Raw genomic sequence first — 27,595 nt, 5'->3', positions numbered from 1 at the left:
CAAACTGGGCTGTATCTAGCCCACGATGTAAAATGGGTTTAAGGCTAAGCACAGAAAACGAGGGGACAGCTGTAGGGGAGGCTCCAATTTCAAATACTGGCTTCTTTTGGACTCTTCCACATTTCTGTCTACTGCAGGAACTATTTAGCTATTTTTAAAGCTTGTCTGATTCCATTAGCCTAATAATCCAGTGTTACTGGGTTATTTCTGAATGCCAGAACTAAAACCTTCTAAAATTCTCACAATATAAAAGCCTAGAAATATGCATGTCATGCATGACAAACAAATTGTAACATTATGTTGACAATAATGGGATTCTGATACAGTAATGCGGAGAAAGACAATACAGAAAGCATCATATTAGTAATAACATTTACAGAATGCTTGTATTAATGTTCTTGCAAATGTAAAAACAGAATGTGTGTGAAAAGGTAAAGGTTATTAAATATGGACATCAGCAAGCCTCCGGCACAACAGCAGTCTCATGTGCGTCATACTTATCCACTTCAACATAAAGTACATGATTCAAACACAAAAAAAACCCACACCCTTCTCTTTATTCAGTGAGAATTTAATACACAAAGGAAAGAAGCAGCATGACTGCCCTCCTTGTAGATCAAAGCACATAAGCTCATTCTCAGTCTTCAAAGATATCCATGTCAAGCAGTTTTTGCAGCTATACAGAGAAGCTGGTACAATTCCTTCTTGCAATTCCAAAAAACACTTTTCTTTTAGGCTTTTCAAAACATACACTTGAGTAACACAGTACAAAAACTTTAAAAAGGTCTTGATCCTCTTTCTCTCCTCTGAAAATAATCTGTGTGCTGACCACTAACTGGGCAGCATATAATGCTAATCATAAGATCACTATCATCAGACTACATCCACCATCAGTTCAGTATAACAACACTAAAATGATCCTCATATGAAAATTTCAAAGATTGTATGGTGCTGATAATAACATTTAGCATGCAATGGATGACATAGAAAAACCTGATCATACCACCTTTGAACACACATAAAGAATGTGGTACTGTTTCGATCACATTATGTTAAAACTGGGCACCAAGTTTATGAAAAAAAGCCATCCATTTTCTTAATCGCCTATCCAGTTTAGGGTAGTGGGTAGGGATGGGTACCGGTATCATAAACGATAGTAACCAGACCGAAAAGCAGCGCACAAGCCGAGAAATGCGCCGTATTTGATAGCTTGCTGTGAGACCTCACACCGTGCACATCTACTGCGGGTGGGTTGTCTGCTATCGGACCCGGAGTTAGCAACATCCCCCAAAAACCCGAAGATTAGAGTCCTGGCCCCTAGCCCTGCCAGTGTAGCAGAAATGATGACAGATGATGATGGCAGCAGCAGCCGTTCTTCTCTGGGTCAGTAGCTTAATGTTGTTCGTGTGTAATTTACGTTGAGTAGGCTAACCACGTTATTACATTAAATGCATGTAAGGTGAACTAGCAGACATCATCATAGCTACATGCGGCTGTCTTCTTGTTTGATGGCAGATACTCCCTTCACCCTGGCCAAAAAGGCTAAAATGACCAAAGAAAAAGTGGAAAACAGTTCAACATGAGAGGTTTTTGGACAAAGTTTGTGTTTTTTCCATTGTTTAAGCACTGCTTCCAGCCAAGAATGATACCATATCATTTTAATGGAGAGAGACAGAACAACAACCAAAAATCCAGGAAAAACAAAAAAAACAAAAAACATATTATATAAAAGTTATGAATTGATTTGCATGTCGTTAATGAAATAAAAATCTTGTCCCCTACAACCCCGCCAGAATCCCTGCTCCCACAGATTGGAATTTGACACAACCAACAAACCAATCAATCACAGAGACTCCTAATTTCAACTTGAAATGTGTATAAAGCGCACCTGTCCACAAAGTCCATTTCTTCCATTCCAACCTCTCCACCACCGTGGGCAAGACCAAAGAGCTGTCAAAGGACCTCAGGGACAAAATTCTGTAAAGATGAGTCGGCCAAAATCCCTCCCTCACACTCTCCTGCAAACTACAAGAAACATCTTACTGCCGTACTTCCCAAAAAGGGTTTCTCCACTGAAGAAAGTAATAAAGTCTCCAAATACCAAGTCATGCTTTGCATGCGGCTCAAATACTTTACATTTACTGACATACAAATCAATTTATAAATTTTATGTAATGCTTGCTTTTATTTCTGAAAAAAAAAAAAAAAAAAAAAAAAAAACACAACAACAAGAAATAGACATTTAAATCAAGCTTTCTAAATTAGGATCCCTCCAGCTGCTTCTCAGTGATTGCATGCTGAATATTTTTTCTGTAGGGCAATAGAGACAAATAAAAAATAAAGATTCATTAGTTCTCACAATGCATATTGACTCTGCAGTGCTAACTGGAAATCATGCCCTACAGTGCATTGGATCTGCTTAAGATAGGCGCATTTCAAATTGATATAAATTGCAGCCTATTAACTTTGCCTCCGAACACAGAAGATATCATATTGCATGTACTTTATTGTCTTTTATCCTAATTTTTGATCTGGACTCAATCACTTTGACTTCTGACTGAAATGGTAATGACCAGTCCCTCACTGAGTCTCCTCACCCAAACATGACTCAGTTCAGTTAGCCTTCAAAGAGTCTTGTAAGTAAAAGCCAGTTAGTGCCAAGAGTAGAAGAAAAGCTCACTGTCTGACAATCACAGAGACCTGGCATGACTTTTGCTGCCATGATGCCAGGTCTCTCTTGGAAACGAGATTTTTAATCTCAATGATTTTTTTTTTTTTTTTTTAACCCGGAGAAATAAAGGACTAATAATTATAAAAAAAAAAAGTTTTTAAAAATTACTAACAATGGTGACACAAAGGGATATTCAAGGTCATCCCTTGAAGTTCAGTTTACTACACAACTTTGGAACTTCTAAACTTGTCTGTATCTGTATCTAGTAAGAGTCTCTAAGATAGACCTCCCCATGTTAACCAAGCCTACCTTAGATATGAGCAAGAGAGAGATAGCTTAAGCCATACTGGCTTGGACATCACCTGAATTAAGAAGGAACCATCATGGACCCAGGCCCATGTGTGGTATGTACCACCAGCAGACAGAAGAAGTGACTGACATCCAGAAATCCTACCACTGACCAGACAAAGCTGGACTGAAAGTCAGCACTAATCATGGCAGGAACAAGCCGTAAGTACAAGATTCATAGAGGCAGGAGTCTACACTCAAGGCAAGACCCCAGGTGCAGGCTGCAGAAAGATGCTCCTGAGACAATTCAGCACATGACAGCCAGGTGCAAAAACGCCATAACCAAGTGGCCGGCATAATATACAGGAACATGTGTGCCGAGTATGCCCTAGAAGTCCCGAGGTCAAAATGGGTGGGTGGTTGAGCTAAGATCCTGTGCGACTTTCAGATAAAGAAAAACTGGAGATAGTAGTGATGGACAAGCAGAGGAAGACAGCGCAGTGATAGATGTAGCTACACCGAGTGATATCAACATCAGGAAGCAAGAGAAGTACCAAAGCCTGAGAGAGGAGAAGATGTGGAGGATGAAGGCAACAGTTGTCCCAGTGGTGTTCGGAGCACTCAGTGACCCCCAAGCTAGAACAGTGGTTCCAGTAGATCACAGGATCAACATCCAAGATCTTTGTCCAAATGAGCGCAGTCGTTCTGCACAGAACCCTCAAGCTCCCAGGCCTCTGGTAGACTACCCAAGCTTGAAGGATAAAGACCACCCACAGGGGTTAGATGGGGACTTTTTATATATTATATAAAAAAATGTATAACCATATGTTGGCAAATCAAAGGTATCTAAAACAATTGTTTTATTCTCTGTTCATTAAAATACAGCTAGCATAAGGTGTTCTCTTTTAACCACCACTCAGTGTTCGCTATAATGAACCTGTGTAATATATGGTGGTGGTTTAAATGAGGCATTCAAAATGCAATTTTGTAAGACAGAGTGTGGAAAGTTATGCATGAACAAAGGCTAAACTAAGCCTTAAAAAAGAAAAAGAAAAGAAATGGGTAAATTGTCAACTTGCTAAACTTTCTGCCATTGCCTTCCCATTGTTTGGAAATGTCACAGAGTCATACTGTGAAGGTCAATAGTTTAGAGCATAGAGAAGCAGACAGATACTTCAATGTTGCTAATTATAGAGGTTTTCAAACCATAAAGTTCATCTATAAAGTTGCAAAATATTTTCAGGTACAGGGTCAAAGTAGATGCAGAGCAGAAATACTGCCTGAGAATAAAGTGACCCATAGTAAGAGCACCTCTACTGATTGTGACACACAAGCCATGAGGACTTTTTATTGTCCAAAAGTTTGCATAAAGAGTCTGCAATCAAAAGCAATCATATATATAGAAATATAAATATATATATAGAAATATTAGAACTAAGTGCTAGAGGCTGGTTAACATACCAGAGTAAGAAAATTGAGATTTCAGCTTCTTTAAAAAAAGGACTTCGAAGTTGCTGAGTCTTACAAAATATAACTTTATAATATGAATAGCCAGTTGTTTGGACAGAAACAAGAGCCCAATGCAGCCCCATGGACAAGGATTGAGATTTTGAAAAACAAAGACAATGTGGCTGTGTTAAGAGCAGCCAGAGCTGGAAAAACAAATTCTCTGCAGGGGTCAACCAGCATATTTCTACCTCATCATGGTGGCAGGAGTGCACAAAAAGCACAAATCTCAGATGGAAGCTCAATGTCATGCAGCATTCTCATCCCTACTACACTACTAAAGACCCACAAAGACAGAGCACAGATTTTTGGTATACCAAAAGAAGCAAAAGCCTGCATTCATGAGACTGCTACCCTTTCACAAGGAAGCTAATAATGGATGAATACGGGGATCTGAAGACTGTGTCTTGAAACTTGTTTTAATATTAATTAAGTTGGTTTCCAATTGTCATAGTTTGTTACATCATAACGTTTACTCTAACTCAAGTTATTAATGATGAGTGACTACTAAACAGGAACTTAGATTTTTTTGACATAGGAGGAATAAATTCAATACATTTTCAGGGGTGCCTTTGGAAACTGGATTTCGTGGAGAGTTAACAAAGAAGAGGTATACAGTTCTAGAGTTATCGGGCTTATATGGTTGATTGCGAGTCAGCTAATGTAAAGTTTTCTGATATTTCCTATGCATTTATTACTGATTACTATTAAAATGTTGAAAGTTAAACGTGTATATACACTCAAAAATAAAATTTACAGTGTGCAACCTGGATATCATGTTAATGAGAAATGGAAGGACAACCTAATATATTTCCTCTATATACAGCTGTTGCTGGCTCAGAGGCATAAATATATAGATATAAAATGGTTTCATATTGATGTATTTTAGCTTGCTAGCATTTGTAGAAAAAAGCAGAAAAAAGAAAACATTGGGGCTAATGGGAATGTCATTCAGACATCTGATGCCTGTATAAAATTTCAAGGCAATTCATCTGACAGCTGTTAAGATATTTCAGCATCAAGCATTAGCAATAACAAAACCATCAGCACTTTTCTTTCTATCATAACTGAAAAAGCCACAGCGAGACAGAGCTGGTACAAATATCTAAAAGATAAATTGATAACCTTTTAAAGCGGGATAAAAATATATATGTACTCTACTAATTTTTATGTAAGTCTGAAACACATCCATTATTCCACAAACTCTGAACCGTCTTTTCTTTTCTTTTTTTTAAACTGTTGAGTCATCTTTTTATTACTCTTTAATCTCTTCAGTCTTTATCTACCAAAGGATCTCACCACCACCATCCTTGAAACAAACTACAGAAGGGACTTTGTTCAGTCCTTGGAGTGGGTACACAAACAAATCTGACATCTAACCAGGCTAAACTCTTCAGGGAAACTTGGTGGCAGCCGCTTGCCATTACTCTCATGATTGGATCAATATTAATACAGCGAGTGAGTCAGAGACCTTTTTTAAAGGTGTGGAGAATGGGAGAAATAGTAAAGCAAGTCCTTCCCATTATTAGTTGTTTTTAGTGATAATTAAATGTGTCACCTTAAGAGAGCATTTAGTAACTAAATCCTCCTCCTGAATAATTGACTACATCTCCAGATACAAAAGCAACAGCTCTCCACCCATAACAGACATTAAAGCTAAAAGCATTAGATGCCTCCAGAGAGCTACTCCCACTACCAGTGCAGGGAGAAACACACAGAGAACAAAGTGTTTCCAATGTCAAACACGAAACACTCATGTTCTGTGCTGTCAGCTGTGGCTGACTGATAATACACTGAGTGCTGCTGATTTCCATATATGCACGGATATTTCATATTTGTACATTTTAACTACGAAATCAGAGAATTAAAGAACAGCGCCTGGCAGATAGCTGATGTAAAGCACTTTTGTAGTTCTATAAAGAGTTTTCCCTAAATATTTCTATATTTTTTCTATAAAATATGGACAATGTCATACACTGGTTCCATTGTGGACATTTGTCAGTCGCAGTGTAATAACCCTCTAAACCATACACTGCTTTGTCTGTTTACTTGAAACTGGACCATAAATTATCATCATGCTATACTGATTAGGACCTGAATCTAGCAACTAAGACAACAAACATAAATCAAGTGATCACTATGGCCACTTTCTCAAATGTCTACACGTGTATTTATTTATCTGTTTTTGGCAATTTTAAGAGTTGCCCCCATTACCATATGGTTAGGGTGGAAGGTTTACAGCATTTCTAGAGCTTATATGAATCCTTCATATACAAGTATTTGGTCTTGTGCACTTCTTGTTGGTTATGCTCTGGGTTTCTGTGGGTAGGTTCATCTTCTGAATGCCTCCAGGATAAAATGAGGCAACTTTCTCCCTCTTCTACACAAGATGTTTGTTTCTGTGTTTCATGGTATTGCAAGCTGGATTTAAAATGTAAAAAACAGCTTGAAAACTTCACAGATGGCTTAAACTATAACTTGATGAACCTTATAATGTTGAATTTTATTCCAGCTTTAAAGATAGGGTGATGTCTTCTCCACTAACCTCAAAGTTTTAAATTAAAACCCCAGTTTCATTTTATTCATTCATTTTTCTTTTGCGTGTCTATAGGCACTCCAGTGTTTACACTGGACATTATTTACTCAATTTACTGCTGACTTGACTTGAATCCAGAAATCTGTATTTTGACTAGTGAATACATCGTAGCATGTTTAAATTCTACTTTTCATATCTTCTTTTCTAGCTGCTACGCTGTAAAGCACAACTCCATTTTTAACTGAAGGCATTTCTTTCCCATTGAAAAGCAGATTTAGCCAACACCCTCCTTGGTTTTTTGCCAAACTGGTGACAGGTTCTGTCTTGATTTAGGTATGTGAAAGACAATGGGAGATTAATAAAGATACAGTCAATGATCTCTAGGACAAATCACCCTCCCATGTCATCCTTGTTTCCTCAGCCTTGTCCTTGTGCCAAGGCCTCTTTATGATCTACCAGCTGACTGAGAGTAAGGAAAGTGCTGAGTATCCCACTAAAGCTCTCACACACCTTAAGCTGAATTAATCTTATGTTAACATTCAGCTGACGATCTGTCTGTTTGTGTGCATACAGTAAAACACTGTCACGCCAGACACAGCAACAACTTTTGCGTTATGACTACACTCATGCAGCATTGTGTGCATCTTCAGCTGTTTGTCAGTTTGAAGCCACATTAAAGCTTGCCAGTAGACACACCCACAACTTGTTCAGTGCGTCTGTGCCTTCTTTTATGCCTCTTGTATAACATTACAATCCCATAAAACTGACAACCACCACCACACTCAACGTGTTTCATTATGTGCCAGCAGGGCAATATACTGTACCGAAGGGAACTGTTGTTTTCCAGAAACAAAGACGTTAATGAGCTATAATGCACTTCATGTTCCTGAGGAATAGCAAAAAAAAAAAAAAAAAAAACTGGCACAAGAAAGAACTTTAATATGGGACCACAGTAACAGCACCTCTGCAGAGGTCAGTGCCTCACTCTGGTGTGTTGAGAAACAATAATGTACGAAGGCTTACCTTGTGTGACACGTGAGATCCCACGTGGAGAATTCATGGTCATCGAGGTTAGTGACTACCTTGGCTGCCCTTGGCCAGACGGCGTGACGTTTGATAGGAACCAGCTCTTGACCGATCTCCCGTGTGGGGTCACGACTGCAGCAGGCACCCATCCTTCGACAGCAAAACACTTCTTTGTTTAATGACTAGGTGGTTCAACTCTTACTGGTATCTCCTACGGGTTCCTGATTTGCTTCCCACCATGCCAGCTGTAAGCATCTTACTCCTATTGTCCTGTCCAGTGTCACCAGTCCTCTCTCTGTCCACTCCCCATTTCTGACCACCCTAGTACGCGTCAGATGATTTCTCTCTCCAGGCTACATTACAAATGTTTTGGTGGCCTGCCCCAGGCAACTTTGCCCTCCTCCTTATTCTGACAGAAGTGTTACTGTCTCCCACAGCTAGCCAGACTTTAAGGGCCACAACATTGTATCAAGCATCTTGTTGTTACTCTCTCTCACTGTTTCCATCTGAGGCCTTCAATCCCTCCTTTGTGTCTGTCCTCGTTTGCTCAGTGAGGAACACAGATGGGCGCCCCACACTTTCCAGTCCCGAGCTTTGCTTTTTCTTCATAGACAACAGTCATGTAGAAAAGAGTGAGACAAGTCAGTCCTACGCTGCAGCGATGTGTGGGCTTCTCATGCGGAGAAATTCAACAGTTGCAATAAGATTTGGCTCCATGTTTCCATTTGTAGGCTCTACATTTCATGCATTTTTTTCCCATGTCTGAAGTTTATTATAGCACAATCTTCTGTAGACCTTTAGAGAAAATAAAAACAGACTCTTTCTAGTCTGTGTTGAGTACAAGGTATTAGAATTCTGCCTTTTTTTTAAAAACAACAACACATCTTTCTTGTCCTTTATTGGCCACTTTCAGACTCTAAAAGCTGAGGATCTTTTGCCGTTTCTTTTTATGGACAATAGATCTGCTTTGCTATGCCATTGAGTGCCAAAATTTTAGCTCACAATGTATTTATATATATTGCTACATATTTGTAGCAATTCATCAAACAGCTGTTAAACAACCACAAAATACTCTTTGTGCAGTCAATTCCCCTCTCTTCCACAACTTCTTAAAATACATGTCTGTCCTTCAAACTCATCCTCCCTCCTACAAACACCCCAACAACATCCTTTTTAGTGTTGTAACAAAAAATACCTTTCCTAGTTAACTGGGTTTATTTACTCAAAGATAATGGACATTATTGTTTATTAAATTATGACAAAAAAATAAATAAAATATTTCTATCAAATACAGCAACAATGCCTTTTACTTGGATCACTGCCGTGCAAATCAATACACATGCGAGTAAATGAGGGAAGTTACTCGCATGTGTAAGAGAAGCAAATACAGTCAAGACATAAAAATTATTGTTGCTTTTTGGTTTCCTCACCTAGAATCACCTGCCTAAGAGAGATCATGTTGACTTGTTGTTCACTGCCATGACTGCGTTATCTATCGTTCGTCATAGTGTGGCTTGCTAGTGTTCCACACCTGCTATTTTCAGGAGCAGGCAAAACAGAAAAATTTAATGGGGGGGTAAAAAAAAAAATCAAAGGATGCAGAAAAAAATACAAGGGAAAAGAAGGGAAAAATCAATGTTACGCAAAGCCAAGGTGACTTCAATTTATGAAGATCCTGGGATTAGGAGAGGTTCCAACAATCATTCAAGGCCACAGGCCCAAGAACACTTCACTGATGTAAACAATAATTAGCACATCTTAAAATTCAGGTAGTGTAAAATCAAAGGATTTATTTCATGAAGTCTACTATTGGCAAAGCAGCTCTGTAACAGAAAAAGCCAAGGCTGATGTACTACACAGCCAAAGGAAAGTAACCAAATCAAAGACCCTGTCTTTTTAAGTTGCTTTTTAAAATAACGCAACCTGATACAAAGCAAACCATATACTTTGTATAGAAGATGGGTGTAGCCTCTAGACATGAAAAATTATGCCCTGATGCTGCATTCTTCTTAGAGTCTGCAAAGTATAACAGCAAAAAGATTGTGTATAGAAAATTATCAATACACAAACTAGCATATGACCTCAATTTATAGTTTTATACTGACTGCTAAAATACTGACTTTAGCATAACTTGTTGTTCATTCTATAAATTACAGTCTCATTTAGACAAAGCATAGTATGTTTAAGGGTATTGGTATTGAATGGTTGATCACTGAGCCACCCCTCGAACCAAGATCATGATGGCATGTTTGTTGTGGTATTTCCCCTCTTTGTTGTGATCACTGTTGGAGTTGTTACTTTAAAACATCATTATTACAGATATTACACAGAACACCTTTCTTAAAAGTAATGCAGTACATTACTTCATTACTCGAAATGAAGTAATGTAAAGGAAAAAGGGTTCTTGGCTAGCTTAGCGTTAGCATGCTGCCTGTACAGATGCTTGCAAAGAACCGAAGCTGTGTTACCAGAATAATGCAGTCGTTTGTTTTCTGGATGCAATTTGCACTTTACCATTTATCTCATCCTTTTATGCAATAAAAATAAACGTCCATATCCATGCCACAGACTCCGTCGCCATTTCCCTCCTCTGACACGTCAACTGAAATTAGCTGACTGCAGCGCAAACGCAAGAAGCTGGATCGATGCGCAGGCAGACTAACAATTCAAACAAACTAGACTACCAGACACCAGTTTTCTACAAGAACCGGTTCTGGAGTCCCATCCCTACTGTTAACAGTGTTAAAGTTTATTTTCCAAGCTCAAATAAAAATTTAGATTGACTGTGCAAAAGGGGAAGCAGCAAGAGGTTAATGTTCTCTGATATGAAAAATAGCTGTTGAGTACAGTGGCGGGACATGACAGACATAACTGCACTCTCATCTTTCAACATGCAGGAAATCAGATGTGGCTGACATTTCAATAGATGGTATGTGAGTTTATGAATGTTTAAATGGTTCTTTTTTTGTATTTCCTTTTCATAATAGAAAAAAAAACAAACTCATTTTGAACTTTGTACCCCTACACACTGATTAAGACAAATGAAAAAGGCACCAGTCAAAAGTCAAGTGTGTTCAGAACATTCTGGACTTTGTAAATGATCACAACAGGACACTTTGTCATTAAGAGTTCAGAAAAGATCTGCAATTACCAAAAGTATTATAATGTGTAGTCATGTTTTGGATCGCAATCCCTTTTAAAATGGAGGACCATTTGGAGCAGTCATTTTAAAATTGTTCACATGCACATAATCATTTTACGGCTGTAAGCCTCTTAATCATTTTAATAACTTTTTTGGGTGCCTGTGGCTATTTATCCAATACCAGACCCCTTTCTCTGTTTGTCAGCATATGTATGAATTGAAAAGCACACAAAAAGCTGCACAGAAATTTTATGTGCAAATTGTCATCCTGCTTTGTTTTTACATCTTATCCATCATATTCCCATTAAATGTCACAATAAAGCACATATCAGCCTGCCAGATCAGTGCTGTACTCAGATTCTCTGTAAGAGTCTGTGGATTAATACCACAGCCTCAGGGCAAGGTTAAATATTCAAGAGATCCATTTTCAGACCAACTCCAAAGATGGTGTTAAACACACACACACACACACACACACACACACACACACACACACACACACACACACGACCCTAAAGACTAAGGTCTTTCCCAAAGAGAAAGACAAAAGAAGAGGAAAAGAAGAGAAGAGTCCCTTAAGAATACTGAAGGTGCACTGTCAGGAAAACTACTCCTTGAAGAAAGTGCCAGTATGTGGATTGTGGAGTCTGTTTGACACAACAATGAGTTGAGGAAACGCATAAATTATAGTTAAGAGCAAAAACCTGAAATGCTGTGAGTTTGATGAGGGCCTATCACTGCCACATTTAAAGCCCAGTAATTTACATATTGGGTTTCACTTGTTTAATCCACACTAAAAACCAGTGGGTAAAAAACAGTGAGCTGGGCAGTTATCCCTCTAATCTCTATAATCTATATAAAGCAGCACATACGTGTCTCTTTTCTGTAGATGCTGTACTATTCTCATGATTTAAAGCTCATTAGATACAAAGGAAATAAATCAGTTTTCATATATGTTCATCCATACACATAAGATAACAACCTTTTACAAAGGTATTTAAAATAAGTTTTAGGTATGGTTTGATACAAAGGAATTTATTCATAATGTGAAAATGTAATTCCAGAAGAAACTGCAGAGAAACAAGTGTACCATGCAAATTAAAGGTCACAAATATCTGTTAAATTTTGATGTGCTATTGTCTTTATTCAGTGTTGCACAAAGTAATATGTCAATCTCATCTTTGCAGGTCATGTACACTTAACATCCTGTAACACCGACATTTGAAAACAGTGCTTTGTGAGTGCAAAGACATAAACACTTTTATCAAAGTGCAGGTTGCAATAAGTATAAAATGAGTCTAAAAGGATCAAAGAAGTCTTTCAAGTTGGTCAGAGTTAAGAGTTTCTCCAGTATTACGAACCAGTGAAAGAATGTGATTAAGCACACAAACACACAGAGAGCTTTTTTTCAAATCATTAGCCAGTGGAGATGCTGTCTGAATCTCTGTGGGTTTTCAGGATGAATAAAGTGAGTCAGATATAAACACTGACTCATCTTGTGTCTTTTCATTGATACCTCCATCTGCAGTTCAAAGTTTTAAATCTCATTTTTTGATCTTACTTTTTTTGATCAGAAACGTCTTTATTTTAACTTAGGCTTTCGTTACCAAATTACTTCAAATAACTAAATTGGAATCATTTGAGAAACATTATTTAGACGGGTGCATTTTTCCACCCACAGTCCCTAAAACCTTGGTTGAAGGAAGAATTTAAGGGAATGGCTCATCGTTTTTTTTGGGCGCATTAGCTAAAAATGTCCAAAATGAAATGAGGCCTAATTGTCAAAACCTGGTGCAATATTAGCAATACTGAATAAGTGATGACTGGATGCTTGACTCATCCAATTTATATAGAATTCGTACAACAATACCAGAAAAGTATTTTCATTAGGTGGACTTCTGTGAAGACTTGCTTATCAGAACATTTACTTTTTTATACTATAGTCATGACAAAAAGCAGTGTATTCGATCCCTTGGCAAGGCTTTCAGGACTGAAATAACTCTTCACAATTCTCACATTGATAACAAAGAGTGGTGAGCAACTGAAGGTAAGAGAAACAGAGAATAGGTAAGACACTGACCAAAATCAGCTACTGAAACATCTACTAAGCTACTGCTTTTCACATACCGTGTATGTGAAAAGCAGAGCCTGGGGGAAACCGTGAAAGAAAAGGAAAAGGTAATAGGAGCAGCCTGAGCAGATGCCATCTCATGGGAAGGCTTCTAAATTCTGATGAAAATGCACTCATCTTGTTTCCAAAGTCATTCACTACAAACATCCTCATCCTATAAAAATCTCTCCCACCTTATGAGGCGAGCAAACATCAAATATTTGCTCCACTCCAGAGCCAACATTCTTGCACAGGGAGATTTGGGATTTTTTAATGCATAAAAAAGAGCATGGTCAAAATGAACTAAGTGCTGCTTAAAACTGTCATATACATAAAACTGGCATTGTTCTAGTCAAATACCAAAGAAAAAACACTGTGACCTCTACAGCTTTTAGCTATTTAGAAGCAAATAAGTTAAAGCCCAGAGCAGGTGAGAGAATTATTTACCTTTCGACACCTTGGGAAGTTACTAATTTACATTAAGTCTATATTAGGTGTGTTAGATGACAGTCTGAGAGGCAAAAGCATGTCAGAAAACCAATATAATCCTGGCACATGTTAAGAAATAGTCCTTTGTAGAGAAGCAGGTGTTAGAAGTAAATATCTATAGGGAATGCTATTAAGAACAGAAAAAAAAGCCAGTGAAGACCACATTAGATATAAATGTTGTCCTTGGGCTGACATTTGCATGAAATAATCTTTAACTTTCCTGCTGTTCTAGGAAGAAAAGCAGAAATCGCTCAGCACTCTCAACCAATGATAACAATAAAATTAAAAACAAAATCTGCTGTTGTCAAAGCTTTCTCTTCCAGGCTTTATTTGTCTGCCAGAGAACTGTTGATTCTTTGGTTTAGCCAGGGCTCCACAGGAAAACAAAGCCTCTTTTTCACTTAAGAACAAAGGGCTCTAGATGGCGAGCACAAACCAGCCCTATGTTCTTCAGTTTTATTAAAAACTCGAAAAAGATTTTCCATCAAAATGAGGAAAAACATGCTTTTCCTGTGTATTACTACCCGTTTCAAGTCACATCAAAACGGTCTTTCATGCGGATTCAGATTTAATACAGCAAAGCCTTCTCTGTACATAACACCTATATTTAGGTCCATTCAGCTTCGTGTTCACCTAGGGTGCAAGCACTCATCAGAAACCCAGGGTCTGAGAAATGAAAAACACTTGTTAATACATCACCCAGCTTACATCCATAATACACCATCTTTCCAGGCAAAAATACCTTTTTTGCTGTGACTCATTACTAATCTTGTCATTGCGTCCTGTTCATTGTTTGCTTGATAATAATTCAAGGCTATTTTACAATGCAGAGAGAGAGTAGGAGCACTGTATTCTCTTAATGGAAATGCTCTTTTTCCCTTTTTCCATCAAGACTACAGTCATGCTGGGTGGGTTGAAGGTCTGATTGTGTGACACTGATAAAAACTGGAACCCACACACTGCTGACAAAAAAAAAAAAAGCATACCTGTTCAGCAAACCGTTTGAAGGTTTAACAAAGTCAACATTACAGGACAAAAACTACTCAGCAGCAGTGCCGATGCTATCTACAGCCAATGTAACTCGGAGCCTTAAAGTGTTTAAGTCTTGAAAGGCCATCCATACTCCCGACATTATTGTAAGCTGCTTTGAGAGAAGCCTCTTTGTCACGGCTTCGTGATACTATCATTGTGCTTACCCCGCCAATCACGCTGAATTCAAATGACAGAGGAACCAAACTAGGGCTGCCACAAACGATTATTTTGATAGTCGATTAGTCACCGATTATTTATGCGATTAGTCGACTAATCAGATCATCATCCACTGGACGTAAAACTAGCTTATTGCACCAGCAGCATCTGCTCTTATATAACTATCATTAGCTTACAGCTTTAAGCTTTTAAGGTGCTAACTAAAAATAAAGACAAGATGATAGTTTATTCAATTTTAATGAAATTTGCAGATTGTTTCGGTGAAGTTTAATAAACTCCTTGCTATCTAAAATATAACAGGACAACGGAGTATATTCTCCAGCATCTCACACTTCTGATAATCAGCTGTCTGCTTGACGTTTATTCAGCTGTGTAAAAACTATAACTTTAATCTCAGACAAACCGATTTACTCAGGAACAAATAAAATACTAAAAAAAAAAAAAAAAAGCCAAACAACAACATTTTTAATTTATCTAAGTGACTCATATATATTTAACCTGAGTAGCGAAAGACGGCGGTGGGTTTGAAAACAATTTGCCGGGAGTCCGGTATTCTCACGGCGCTAGTGACCTAGCCCCCGGCTAGCTATCGAGCTAGTGGGTAACAGACGTCTCCGAAAACGTCGGAGCGCTTTTGAAAATATGTGGTGTCCTGATAAACTGAGCTGATATTTGAGGTTTACACAGCTACGTTCTCGGCTGAAAATATGTTAAACGTTTATTTTGTGACCCAGAAAGAATAATAAGAGTAATATTAAAACTAACTAGCTGCCTCCATTGTTGGAAACTAAGCTGGGCCGCGCTATGAATTCTGGGACACAGCTGCTTCTTCTTCTTCTTCTTCTTCGGGGTTTAACGGCAGCTGGAATCCTTGTATATGCAGTGCTGCCATCTTCTGTTTCAGTCCGTTATTACACTCTTAAATCCTGCTACTAATTCCTGCGTCTTTTGTGATCTTACAAAGCTTCAAACGACGCGTCGACTATTAAATCAGTCGTCGACGATTTTGATAGTCGACGTAATCGTGACTAGTCGACAAATCGTGGCAGCCCTAAACCAAACACAATTTTGAAGATCATCATCTCATCACAACCTGCATCCTTAGTTTTTCAGTGTCAGTGTCACGGTCGTTCAGGCAAAGCTCGAGTGTTTATATTTGTAGCAGATTTTACATATCAAAATATCGTTATATCTAAATAACGATAATAAATCGTCTGGTCCTTAGCAGGTCTAGAAATTAAGTAAATACAATCTCAGATGAACAACAACAAGATGACATATTATACCAGGTCATCATTTCGAAACTGAGCAAAGATGCAGAAGCAGTATGTGAAAAACTAAGTCCACATTTACTGCTTCCATGAGAATTAAGAGAGAAAGTGGGAGCCAGGTGCTGCTAATACAAATGTACTCGATAACTGACAAAGTGTACCTACCCCTATAAAAGCAGAGGTGTTGGCAGCAATCAGGAAACAATCAGGTATCCAGGAGGTAATCAATGATCTTAGAGAAGGAATTGTTGGTTCCTATCAATGTAAGAAGTGTTATAAGCCCACTTCCAAACAATATCAATCTATGGTCAGATTATTCACAAACAAGGAAACATTTAACACAGCTGCCAGTCTTCCCAAGGTGGATTTCCAAGAAAATTTACCCCAGAATCTGATTTTGCAAACCTGAATGAACTGAAGCAACTCTGTAGAGTGGGCCACAGTTCCTCCAAAATGATGTGCGAGACTAAAAGTTATACAGAATCATTCAAATTATTGCTTCTGAAGATGGGTCTACAAGCTACGGTATCATGGGGTATACTTAGTTTCTTCGCATACTGTTTCAGCATTTTAGCTTTGTACTTCCTAGATAAATAAAGAAATGGTAAAACCTGTTGTGTTTTGTTCTGTCTGAAGTTATATTCAAGTCATTTAAGGAGCTCCTAAGGACCACATGATTTATTATGAAGCACTGATGGGTAAAACTTTTTTTTTCAAAACCATGACTGCAAACTTTACATCTAAGAATCCTAAAACATTTGGTATTTTTGTTTGATAGAGAAAAAAAACACATAAAACATTAACAAGTTGGAAAAAAGCTACTTCCAGATAAAGTAATATCCAGGATAATGGCAAAAGACAAGACTGAAGCCTGCAGGACTGGGCTAGCTGATCTACCCAACAGGAATCTGACATCTCTCAGATCTGCTCACTTACTTCTTTGTTTCACTGTGTGTGTATGGCATTGGTTTCAGGTTTCCTCACTGCCCCCTGCCTTCTTTCAATCCCCTCCAGTGAAGCTATAGTCATGCAGCCTTTCCTGCAAGAATTTTATCCCTTCTTGGGCCAGACTGGCAATGCTCCCCACCTCCCTGTACCAGGAGCCCCCTGCTGGGTGTAGCTGCAGAATAAGGGGGAAGAAAATCTGTTTGTAGGCCCTTCGGGGGAAGACAGAATCAGACATCATGTCTGTGTGCATGCACATAGCTACGAGGGCGAAAAAAAAAAAAAAAAAAATCACAAAACGGGTACAACCAGGGAACTATTTCAAACATGCTTAAACAAACAGCCTCGGGACAACTTCTGAAGAGAGGTTACGTGAGAGGGTCTTGTCTGCAGCAGAGGAACTCGTCAAACAAACCCAAGTCATACTTACATCCCCCTTGTCCAGGGGAGAGTATAAGAGAGGATTATTAAAGCAAGTCCAGGCAAAGAACAACTGTATCCGAGTTTGGGGACAGACGGAAATGAAGTAACCAAGCAAACAGCCAGGGGCAGACAAACGATCTGGCTCTTGATTGTTGTCTACAGTGAGCTCATCAACAGTTCTGGGAGCCGCACAGATATGTTGAAGACAATCACGTTCTTGTGTCGCTGTGACAAAAAAATTAAACATTTTCACCTGTGACTATGTTCACACTGTGACTCCAGTCACCAAGCTAGACACAGGTTATGCACATAGACAACAATGAATGAAAAAGAACTGGTTTATAAGAGGTTACAGAGTACACTTTCACGCAGTCTCTCCAAAGAGAGAATTCATAGCACTGCATTTGGTTAAAACTGTCAGAAATATCTAAATAATGCAGGAACAGAGCTGGAAAAAGATGTTCAAACCCTGCCCGTTTCCTCACCTCCACAAATCTGCAAGCAGACTTGAGATTACATGTGATACAATCAACTGGTCGGTACATCCAGTCCACCTTAAAACAGGACATCAATAATAGGTGCTGTAATGGGGAAAGGAATAAAATTGAGCTGTTTTTCTAAAAAACACGCTGTTAGCAGTGTCACGGAGTGGCCAAACAAAATCCGCACAGATACACAGAGGGAGCTGCATCGTCCTTTTTGCGAGTAATAAAAACATGAAAAGCATTTTTCCAGATAGATGAGGCTCCAACAATGGAGTCCTGGGGGGCTGTTACATAAATTCGGCCTCTAGATAAATAGTATGGCTTTGACGTGGAAAGGATATTAGATGTCAAGAGTGTTATTAATTCACCATGGGTTTTTTTCTGTTCAAAAAAATATCAGCCATAAGCCAATTAAAACAAGGACAAACTAAAATGTTTGTTCCTGTTCCAGACGTATCTCTATCATCTTAAGAATACCTGAAATACCTGAAGCTTGACCCCCCCAAAGACTCAGGAATGTGCTTATTGTTATTTCACTTGAATGCTTGAGCGTCACTGAAGAATGATGTGCATGTAATGCTATAAATTACTATTTCTACTGCGGTTAACCTAAAGAGCTGAAAGCATCGTATCTACTTTGAATCCCAATCGAGGTATAATGAGTTTAAAAAAATAGTTTTCAGCAAAGCAGGAGGCTTCTTGTTTTCAAGAGTTAAAATCTGGTTGTTGTTTTTTTAATCCACATTTGTATTTGCATATTTTTCCAGGTATGTTTAAAATTGTATTTTCTTTCATTTTTATGAGTTATCTTTATCTAAAGAAAATTTGTTTTAACTGAAACAATGTAACAAATACTTTTTCATAGGACTGTATGTACTACAATTTATATATTTATATCCAATTCCAAGCTGGACTGGAGAACGTTCTGGAACCTGTCCAGAAACTAAATAGCTGGAGTTCGACTTGTCAAAGGTTTGCAAATAATTGCTGTTTAATAGATAAATACAGATAGACTGCCAACAGGTTGCCATCAGTCTGAATGAATCAAACGTCAGAGGGATGTGTACTCCTTAAGATATTGCAAGCTTTGACACTTTACACTGGCTAAGTCTATTTTTGTCTTTTAGGTTGCTGTTTAGTTTGGGGATTGTTTTTTTTTTTGTTTTTTTTATCATCTCTGATCCAAGCCCAATTGCATTGTGCTCTGTATAATGACACTAAAGATCATGCACTCTTTAACCATCAAACAGGTCAAATCCCCACTACAACAGAAAAATGAACTAGCATTTCTACAAACGCACAGTCGCACTAAGCCCAGAGACACCCTCCTATTTTTTGTGTTTTGTTTTGTGATGACGGACCAGTGAAGCCACTCCCCACATTCATTTCAGAGAGTTCAGAGATGCGAGTGTGAACATGTATATGTGCACAGGAGAGCATGCGACCACATGAGTCCCACGTCCCAAGTGTGAGTTATACGTGGCATCTTCATCAGGCTCGCAGAGAGCTTTGCTACAAGGACGTCTAGTATGAAACGAACTGTTGAGACAGAAATGGCTCCTCAAGAATATGTGGCGCAATGCGAGGGTGCATCACAATCAAGACGACGCAAAGCATCAAGGCTGTGGTGGTGGTGGTGGTTGCACCACATACTTTGAAGCCATATGCATCTCAAACAAAGAAACTGCCTGCCAACAGCTTGATGGCCAATTACATCACAGATTGAGCGCTATGCCAAGCTAAATCAAAGTGTTGCAAAAATAAAAGGTTTTATTTAAAAAAAAAAAAACATACACTAGACTAGATATTTTTAAAAAGACAGTAACTGCAGATTTTATGTATTTTCAATATCCCCATTCAGGATTATTTTTAGACAATCCCAACCAAAATGTATATCCCCGGTCACGGCTTACAAGATTTTTAATTACCCCACAAATAGTGATCTGCAATGAAGCAGACAGTATTTAAACATAAGCCAAAAAAAAAAAAGAAAAAAAAAAAAAGAGCTTCCACACAAAGAAAACCATAAAGTGCAACATAACCAATCGTTTCTCTCTGTTATCTGCAATGCCACTTAATTCTCTCAGCACAGAGAAAATGTAAAGCACTAAATCTGCCTGAGGGCGTGTGGCGGAGGCGTGGCCCCGGGCGCAGCTGCAGGGGAGGAGTGGAGCGGAAGGCTCATCAGGGCGGCGCTGCGAGGCCGGTAAGAACAGCTGATGTTGTTTATGGACTGATGATGGTCTCCCTCCGCTGTGTTTATAGTGAGACGAGGAGGAGCGGCCAGGGGAGAGATCAGCTGGGCTCGTGAGCTGTCAGACTGTGTGACTGAGTCAGCTGTCAAAACAACAACACTTGAATAAATGTGGAAGTTGGCTGTACCTACCTGTGTGTGCGTGTGTCTGTGCCTGGTGTATTCCACAAGTGGTGCCGAAACCCAGGAAAGTGCCGGTGGGGAAATGTCCGACCCACAGGCCGCGCCGCCCGCCCAGCCTCTGCAATTCTTGGCGCAGATGCTGGCGGAGATGGCGACGATGAGCCGGGATCAGGCGGCCGACCAGCGTGCCCACCTGGCCGCGCTGCGGGAGCAGACGGACCGGCAGACGCAAGTTCTGGAGCGGCTGGTCGGGGCCGCTGCCACGCCGAAGCCCTCGCCACTGTCGGTGGCGGTGCCCCGGATGGGGGACGGGGACGACCCACAGGTTTTTTTGGAGACCTTCCGTGCCACGGCGGAGGCTTGCCAATGGCCGCGGGAGGAGTGGGCTCCGCGGCTGCTCCCCCTGCTGTCCGGGGAGGCACAAACAGCGGCCCTGAGTCTGCCTCCGGCGTCGAGGAGCAGCTTCGCGGACGTGAGCCGGGCGGTGGTGGACAGGCTAGGGCTCACCGCCGAAGACCACCGCCGGCGGTTCCGGGCCTGTCAGCTGGCTACAACGGACCGACCATTCGCCTGGGCCCGGCAGCTGCGCGACGCGGCGGTACGCTGGCTGCAACCGGGAACATCGGAGGGGGAGACGAAGCTGGTGGACAAGGTGGTGCTGGAGCAGTTCACGGAGGGATTGCCAGCGGAGACGGCGAGATGGGTCCGGTGCCACCGGCCCGCAAGCTTGGAGGTAGCGGTGACGCTGGCGGAGGACCACCTTGCCGCTGGAGCAGGGGAACCCGGGGACGCCGGACGGAGGCCGAACAAACAGGCCCCGGTGCCGGCCCCGAGGCGCCGTGTGCCGGCACCAGGGCAGGCAGAGCGGCTGCCGGCGCCACTAACCCTTTCGCGGCGTTGGTGCCGTCCAGGGCAGCCGAGCCAAGTGGAGCCGCCCCCAAGCCACGGAGAGCAGCACAGACGCCGGGGCCGGAGTGTTGGAAGTGCGGGCAGCCGGGGCACCTGAGGAGGGATTGTCCGCTTATGGAAGTGGGGCAGGTGTTTCGTGTTGCTGGCGCCCCAGCACCCTCCCCCGGTCCAGGAGGGACATACAGTATTCCGGTAAGGACTCGAGGGGGTATACGCCAGGCGTTGGTGGACACGGGCTGCACGCAGACCCTCGTACACCAAAGCTTGGTTCGCCCCGGGGCATTGCTGGAGGCAGAATGGGTGGAGGTGAGGTGTGTGCATGGTGACGTTCACAGGTATCCCATAGTGCCGCTGTTATTAAAGTATAAGGGCAAAACGCATAGAGTAACGGCGGCGGTTAGCCCGCGCCTGTCGCACCCCCTGATTCTGGGTACCAATTGGCCGGGGTTTCATCAGCTACTGGGACAGTACGCGGGGGTGCGATCACGACCGGAAGCGGGGTGTAGCGTGTGCGCGGCGTTCAGCGGTGACGCGGGGTCGTCCGACACTGACTCCGGGGGGGAGGAGCCGGCGGGTCCCTCACGGGACGTCCCGCCGGCCCCGGAAGTGTCCCCCATGGGTGATTTCCCACTGGAGCAGTCTCGTGACGGCACCCTACGCTCAGCCTTTGACCAAGTGATGGCTATTGATGGTCACGTGGTGCGCCCTGAGGCCGCGCAGACCTACCCGCGTTTCGTCTTATTAAACGACCGATTATATCGAGTGAGTCGTGACACTCAGACAGAGGAAACACACACCCAGTTGTTGGTGCCGCAGGGCCGCCGGGAAACGCTTTTCCAGGCGGCCCACTATAACCCCATGGCAGGGCATATGGGCTATGAGAAAACTCTGGAGCGAATAACGGCCCGATTTTATTGGCCGGGCATCCGAGCGGATGTGCGCCGCTGGTGCGCGTCCTGCCCGGACTGCCAACTTGTTAACCAGCCGGCCATACCGAAGGCGCCGCTGCGCCCTCTCCCCCTCATTGAGGTCCCGTTTGAGCGCATCGGCATGGACCTCATCGGGCCGTTTCACCGGAGTGCACGCGGCTACCGCTTTGTGTTAGTCCTGGTGGATTACGCAACGGTACCCGGAAGCAGTTCCGCTGCGCACCATCTCTGCAAAGAGTGTGGCGCAGGCACTGTTTCAGGTCATCTCCCGAGTCGGAATCCCGAAAGAGATACTGACTGACCAGGGCACGTCGTTTATGTCTCGTACACTGCGGGAACTGTACGAATTACTGGGCATTAAATCTATTCGGACCAGCGTCTACCACCCTCAGACTGACGGGCTGGTGGAGCGGCTGAATAAGACTTTAAAGTCCATGATTCGGAAGTTCATTAACGAGGATGAACGCAATTGGGATCACTGGCTAGACCCTCTGTTATTCGCAGTGCGGGAGGTGCCCCAGGCCTCCACGGGATTTTCTCCCTTTGAACTGCTGTTTGGCAGGAGGCCACGTGGGGTGCTCGACCTGATTAAAGAAAGCTGGGAGGACGGTCCGAGCCCCGCCAAAAATGAGATTCAGTACGTGTTGGACCTGAGAGCAAAACTCCACACTTTGGGGAGGTTGTCACGGGAGAATTTGCTCCAGGCTCAGCAGCGTCAGCAACGCCTGTATGACAGAGGGGCTAGGCTCAGGCAATTTTCACCGGGAGATAAAGTGCTTGTGTTACTCCCTACTTCCAGCTCGAAGTTGCTCGCCAAGTGGCAAGGACCCTTTGTGGTCACACGGCGAGTCGGGGACGTGGACTATGAGGTCGCTCGGTCGGACAGGGGAGGAGCCACGCAGATTTATCACCTCAATCTCCTCAAACTGTGGCGAGAGGTTGAAACCGCTTCTCTGGTGAGCTTGGTGAAGGAGAGAGATGAGTTGGGGCCTGAGGTGCCAAATTCTATCATACCCGCCTCCCTCCCTTGTGATGACCATCTCACACAGGCCCAGAGAGCGGATGTTGTCGCGTTGCAACAGCGTTTTGCGGACGTGTTCTCCCCCCTGCCCGGCCACAGGGCGTTTTAAGGACATTTCAGGACCTTAAAAACACTGATTACTGAACAACTGAGTGGCCCATGAGCGCTCTAACAGGTGTTAACCTTCCTTCCTACAGAAGCTTATGTAAATACCTACACAGAGGAAAAAAAACATGAATGCTAAACTAGGTTTCCAAAGATATAAACAATCAGTAATAAATGGTGGTTAGCCATTCAACAGACTGGAGACCTCTTTAGGGTTACCCCTGCTCTCTTTATGGCAGCTGGGATAGGCTCCCACCCCGCATGACCCTGAATTGAATAAGTGAAGGAAAAGGGATGGCTGGATGGATAAATAAAACATTTTTATTGTTTTGCTTTTGCACCAACCCTCTACATGTCCTCCTTTGCTCCATCCATGAATCTTCTCTGTGGTCTTCCTCTTTTCCTCCTGCATGACAGCTCCATATTTCACATCATATATCCAATATTTGCACTCTCTCCTCTGCACATGTCCAAACCATCTTTGTCTTGCCTCTCTAACTATCTTCAAATAACGCAATCTCAAACTCAGTGCATACAATAACTCTGTCTACTGCTAAAATTCCAGCTAGTTCCAGCTGTTTATTGAATTCCCTCCTGACTTTCAATCCTCTCAAAGTTGGTAGGAAAAAAAAGCCTTTACATGACGATTTGTCCAGTCCTTGTAGGTCTCAGCGTGTCTTCACATTTGCAATCTGAAGTCTCACGTTTTGAATGAAACCCAGAGTGAAATTCCGAGTCAATACCACCAAAGTCCCAAACTTTTCTGTTCAGGCACTAAACAAGTGTTTTTCCTTCTCTGTCTGCTGGATTACACTGCCAAACACACAAAACTATTCTGCTCAACCGATCTAGACTCTTTACAACAAAGATATGGTCTGAATTTCCAAACTCTTTTTATGACTCTTTTTTCATAAAAAGATCTTTTTAAAGTTTAAAGTCGCCAAATAACTGCATCTTAAAGTTTTACCTCACTGAGAGGACAAAGGAGGGTCAAAGAGCATTTTTTTTTCTAGTGAGAATTTTGCTTTCATTTCATACATCACTGAAGATGCAGAGATAAGCTCCTGCATCAGGGATAACGAGGCAGAACACAACACAGCCCCAAGACATTCATCTTTTTCACTTATCAGATATCAACTAAAAAAACAAAACAAAAAACCAGTGAGCATCTTTTGTGAGGTTTTGTAAAACAGTTTCATTGTTGTTTTCACTGCAGTCAATTTTTGGCACTTTTCTATAAGGATACAATTACGCAGGACAGTAAAGAAATAATGTTTAGCAGCTAATGCACTGAGTTTATATCCACACTCCCACCATAATTCACACATTTATTGATTAAGATCATGCTGATATTTACGGTGTTTATCAATTTAGAAACACCTTTCAGTATTACTGTGCATTTTATCAGCATATGACAATAAACTTTAATCTCATTCAAGCAGTTTCAGCAAAAACTCAAAAGTGTAACCAAGTAGATCAGTATTCCTGGGAATTTTGAATATATATATATATATATATATATATATATATATAAAATAATCCATCTGAGACACTAAAGACAAAAACAAAAAGGTTTGTCATTACTCCTAATCTTATAAGTCCGTCACTGACGCCCAAAAAACCCCATGCACTGTTATCCCCCCCCCCCCCAAAAAAGAAAAGAAACCATACCTCACACTGCAGTGAACAGCTGATACCGAGAGAAGACTACAGACTGTGTCTCAGCAGGGGGCCTGACTCTCACATAATCTGAGTTTTAATAAGCTTTTCCGACCCTACAATTAATTTGTAGGGTCGGAAAAGCTTATTAAAAGACCGCTGATTAAGGATCAAATGTCAGTAATCAGGTTACTAAGATTACCTGCAAACCATAATATAATATTTACACTGTAAAATTCTTGATAATACAGATTATGTCATGGGTGTAGGTATGCATGTGTGTCTTCAGCTTGTGTTACATAAGAGTCAGTCTGCCAGAAGGGTTTAATTGTTATGTACGCAATGAGAGTTGTGTTTCTTTCCTACAGCTGTTTGTAGGAGTCTTTTTATTTGACTATGTTAAACTTATAATACAACTTTAATATGATATGAATGCATTTACAAAACAATGCATTCAAACAACAACAGTAATTATCTTGGGCAGAGCCCATCACTGGCCCATAGCTTTAACAAGTCAATTAAACACTGACCTAATTACCAGAGTCATTAACCTGCCAATTTTAAATGCCTTTACATTTAAATCTCAAGTTAAAGATATATGGTGGAAAACCTTCTATAACACATCTATAGTATATTGTGAGCCCAACAACCAAACCATACAGTTCTATACAATGGTTAGTAGAACCTGATCATAGAGGGTTAGTATTAAGAAGCTGCAAGTCTGCTTACTGGTAATCTTGAAAGAGGTCACATGTCCATCAGGATTTCTTTATTACATGGTTATCAGCCTAAACAACTATCTGCTGCCCTGTAGTACACAATAAACTCTGTAGGTTATCCAGGAGCTAAAATATGCAAAAAAAAAATTTCAAACTACTTCTGGGATATGAGGAAGTTAACCAGAGATCATCTCTTATCACTGTATAACAAATTAACTCTCGTAAAAGCTCGCAAACACACATGAGTGTGGGTCTGTACCAAAAGGCAGAACGCGAGAACATGACAAACACCTGATAGCCGCTTCTCACGCACAGCACAAATGAAAGCAGTGAGGTCATTAGAGGTTCAGCAGGTTAGCCCCAGGCACACCCCATTTAAATCCGCACTGTCCCAGCGGTCATTAGTCCTGCTAGTAGCAGGGAGTTCGAGCCAGGAGCCATATTAAGCTGCACGGCAACTTCAAGTAACGCACAGGTAGCAGTAACGGAGACTGCAGCAGTATATGTCTGTAAGGAACTTACTTTATGAAGTAACTGGCCCCTTCGTCCGTAAAACCTTCCTCCCATCCGCAAGGCAGGTCTAAAATAAAACCAGACAACAGACTTGTTCGTAACACTTGAAACTTTGTCGGGCCCGGACCGTATAGTGAAGTTAGCAGCGACAAACACCGTTAAATAAGCAAATATGCGAAATAAGCACAGGTGAAACTGCCCTGGAGACCTAGCTTAGCTAGCTACCTGAGCGTATCATGTGTCCAGAGTTTACAGGTTGACCGGAGCGGGGATGGAGCCAGGTAGTGGTCCGTGTCTCATCGCTGCAGCACAGACAGAGAGAGGAGGGAAAAACACCTGTTACACCGCCGGGAAGAAAACACCGGGCAGACCCCGCCAACTCCCGTTAAACCGGGAGAGACGGCGCGATAAAGCGTTTGTTATCCCACTCACTTGATGAAGAAGACCCTGCCGTCCCCGCAGACACCGTAAGACCAGTGTTCAGGTAAGGTGTCCCGCCCGAGAGGCGCCGCCATGATCCGGCTTCAAGTCCTATTTCATCTCATTCCCTCTCCATGAAGTCTCCCGGGAGCTCAATAATCACTGCTAGGGCCAGCGCTGCCTTCAGGGACTCATCGGAAGCCCGTACATCCGAGCATCAACATGATCAGGCAGTTACAGAACAGGGCTTTAAACAGATGAAGATTAACTCCAAAATTTCTGGAAAGCAGGTTTAACGATTTTTTTTATGCATTGGTGTTTTGAACAATACCAATATAGGCAATAAACTGAATATAAAACGGACAGAAGCTGAAGTATTATATAGCATCCAGGCTTATATGTATATGTATTGAGTTTGTGTATATATAGTGAAGATTGCAGGGTTGTTGTTTTTTTGTTTTTCTGTTTCCCCGCCTCGCTTCTTGCCTTCTTTTTTCTTATAACTAATTTGCCCTTGTACTCTTTTGTCACCTCAGTAAAGACTCCTCTAACACATTTTTTAAGTCTTACTCCCTGTTAATCTTTCTCACCTTCACATTATGCTGACACAAGTTATTTCTCGTTATCTCTTATCTCATGGTTGTTACTTTCTAACCAATTACTTTATTCCCTATTATACAAATTTAAATTTAAATGGCAGCTCAAAGCTTAATCATATCTTTGCTTGCTTTCCAGACTCAGCAGTCCGTCTTGCCTCCTTTTACACTCATAGCTCCAATTAATTCAGAGATAGAAAAGCTTTGAACCCTGAACTGTCATTTGATAGCTTATTCCTTTCATTT

General features: G+C 41.4%; 1 protein-coding gene across 3 annotated transcripts in view; it reads right to left on the bottom strand.

The window, feature by feature from the left end:
- LOC146570112 (pleckstrin homology domain-containing family A member 7-like) overlaps nucleotides 1–26,878 on the bottom strand; it is a 150,299-nt gene extending 123,421 nt beyond the window's left edge. For all 3 annotated transcript variants that reach the window (XM_085282941.1, XM_085282942.1, XM_085282943.1), the window contains exons 1-3: nucleotides 26,766–26,878; nucleotides 26,559–26,635; nucleotides 26,343–26,400 (exon numbers count right to left, since the gene is read on the bottom strand). In XM_085282941.1, coding sequence (XP_085139067.1) covers nucleotides 26,343–26,400; nucleotides 26,559–26,635; nucleotides 26,766–26,848 — 218 coding nt within the window. In that variant the 5' untranslated portion in view covers nucleotides 26,849–26,878. The remainder of the gene's footprint in view (nucleotides 1–26,342; nucleotides 26,401–26,558; nucleotides 26,636–26,765) is intronic.
- Between the last annotated feature and the right edge of the window lie 717 nt (nucleotides 26,879–27,595).

This window comes from Mchenga conophoros, linkage group LG7 (genome assembly GCF_057382185.1).
Source record: "Mchenga conophoros isolate Kocher_MC1m ecotype Shallow Benthic linkage group LG7, M_conophoros_male_GT1.1, whole genome shotgun sequence".
NCBI lineage: Eukaryota > Metazoa > Chordata > Actinopteri > Cichliformes > Cichlidae > Mchenga > Mchenga conophoros.
This window is presented reverse-complemented; position numbering and strand designations above follow the sequence as displayed.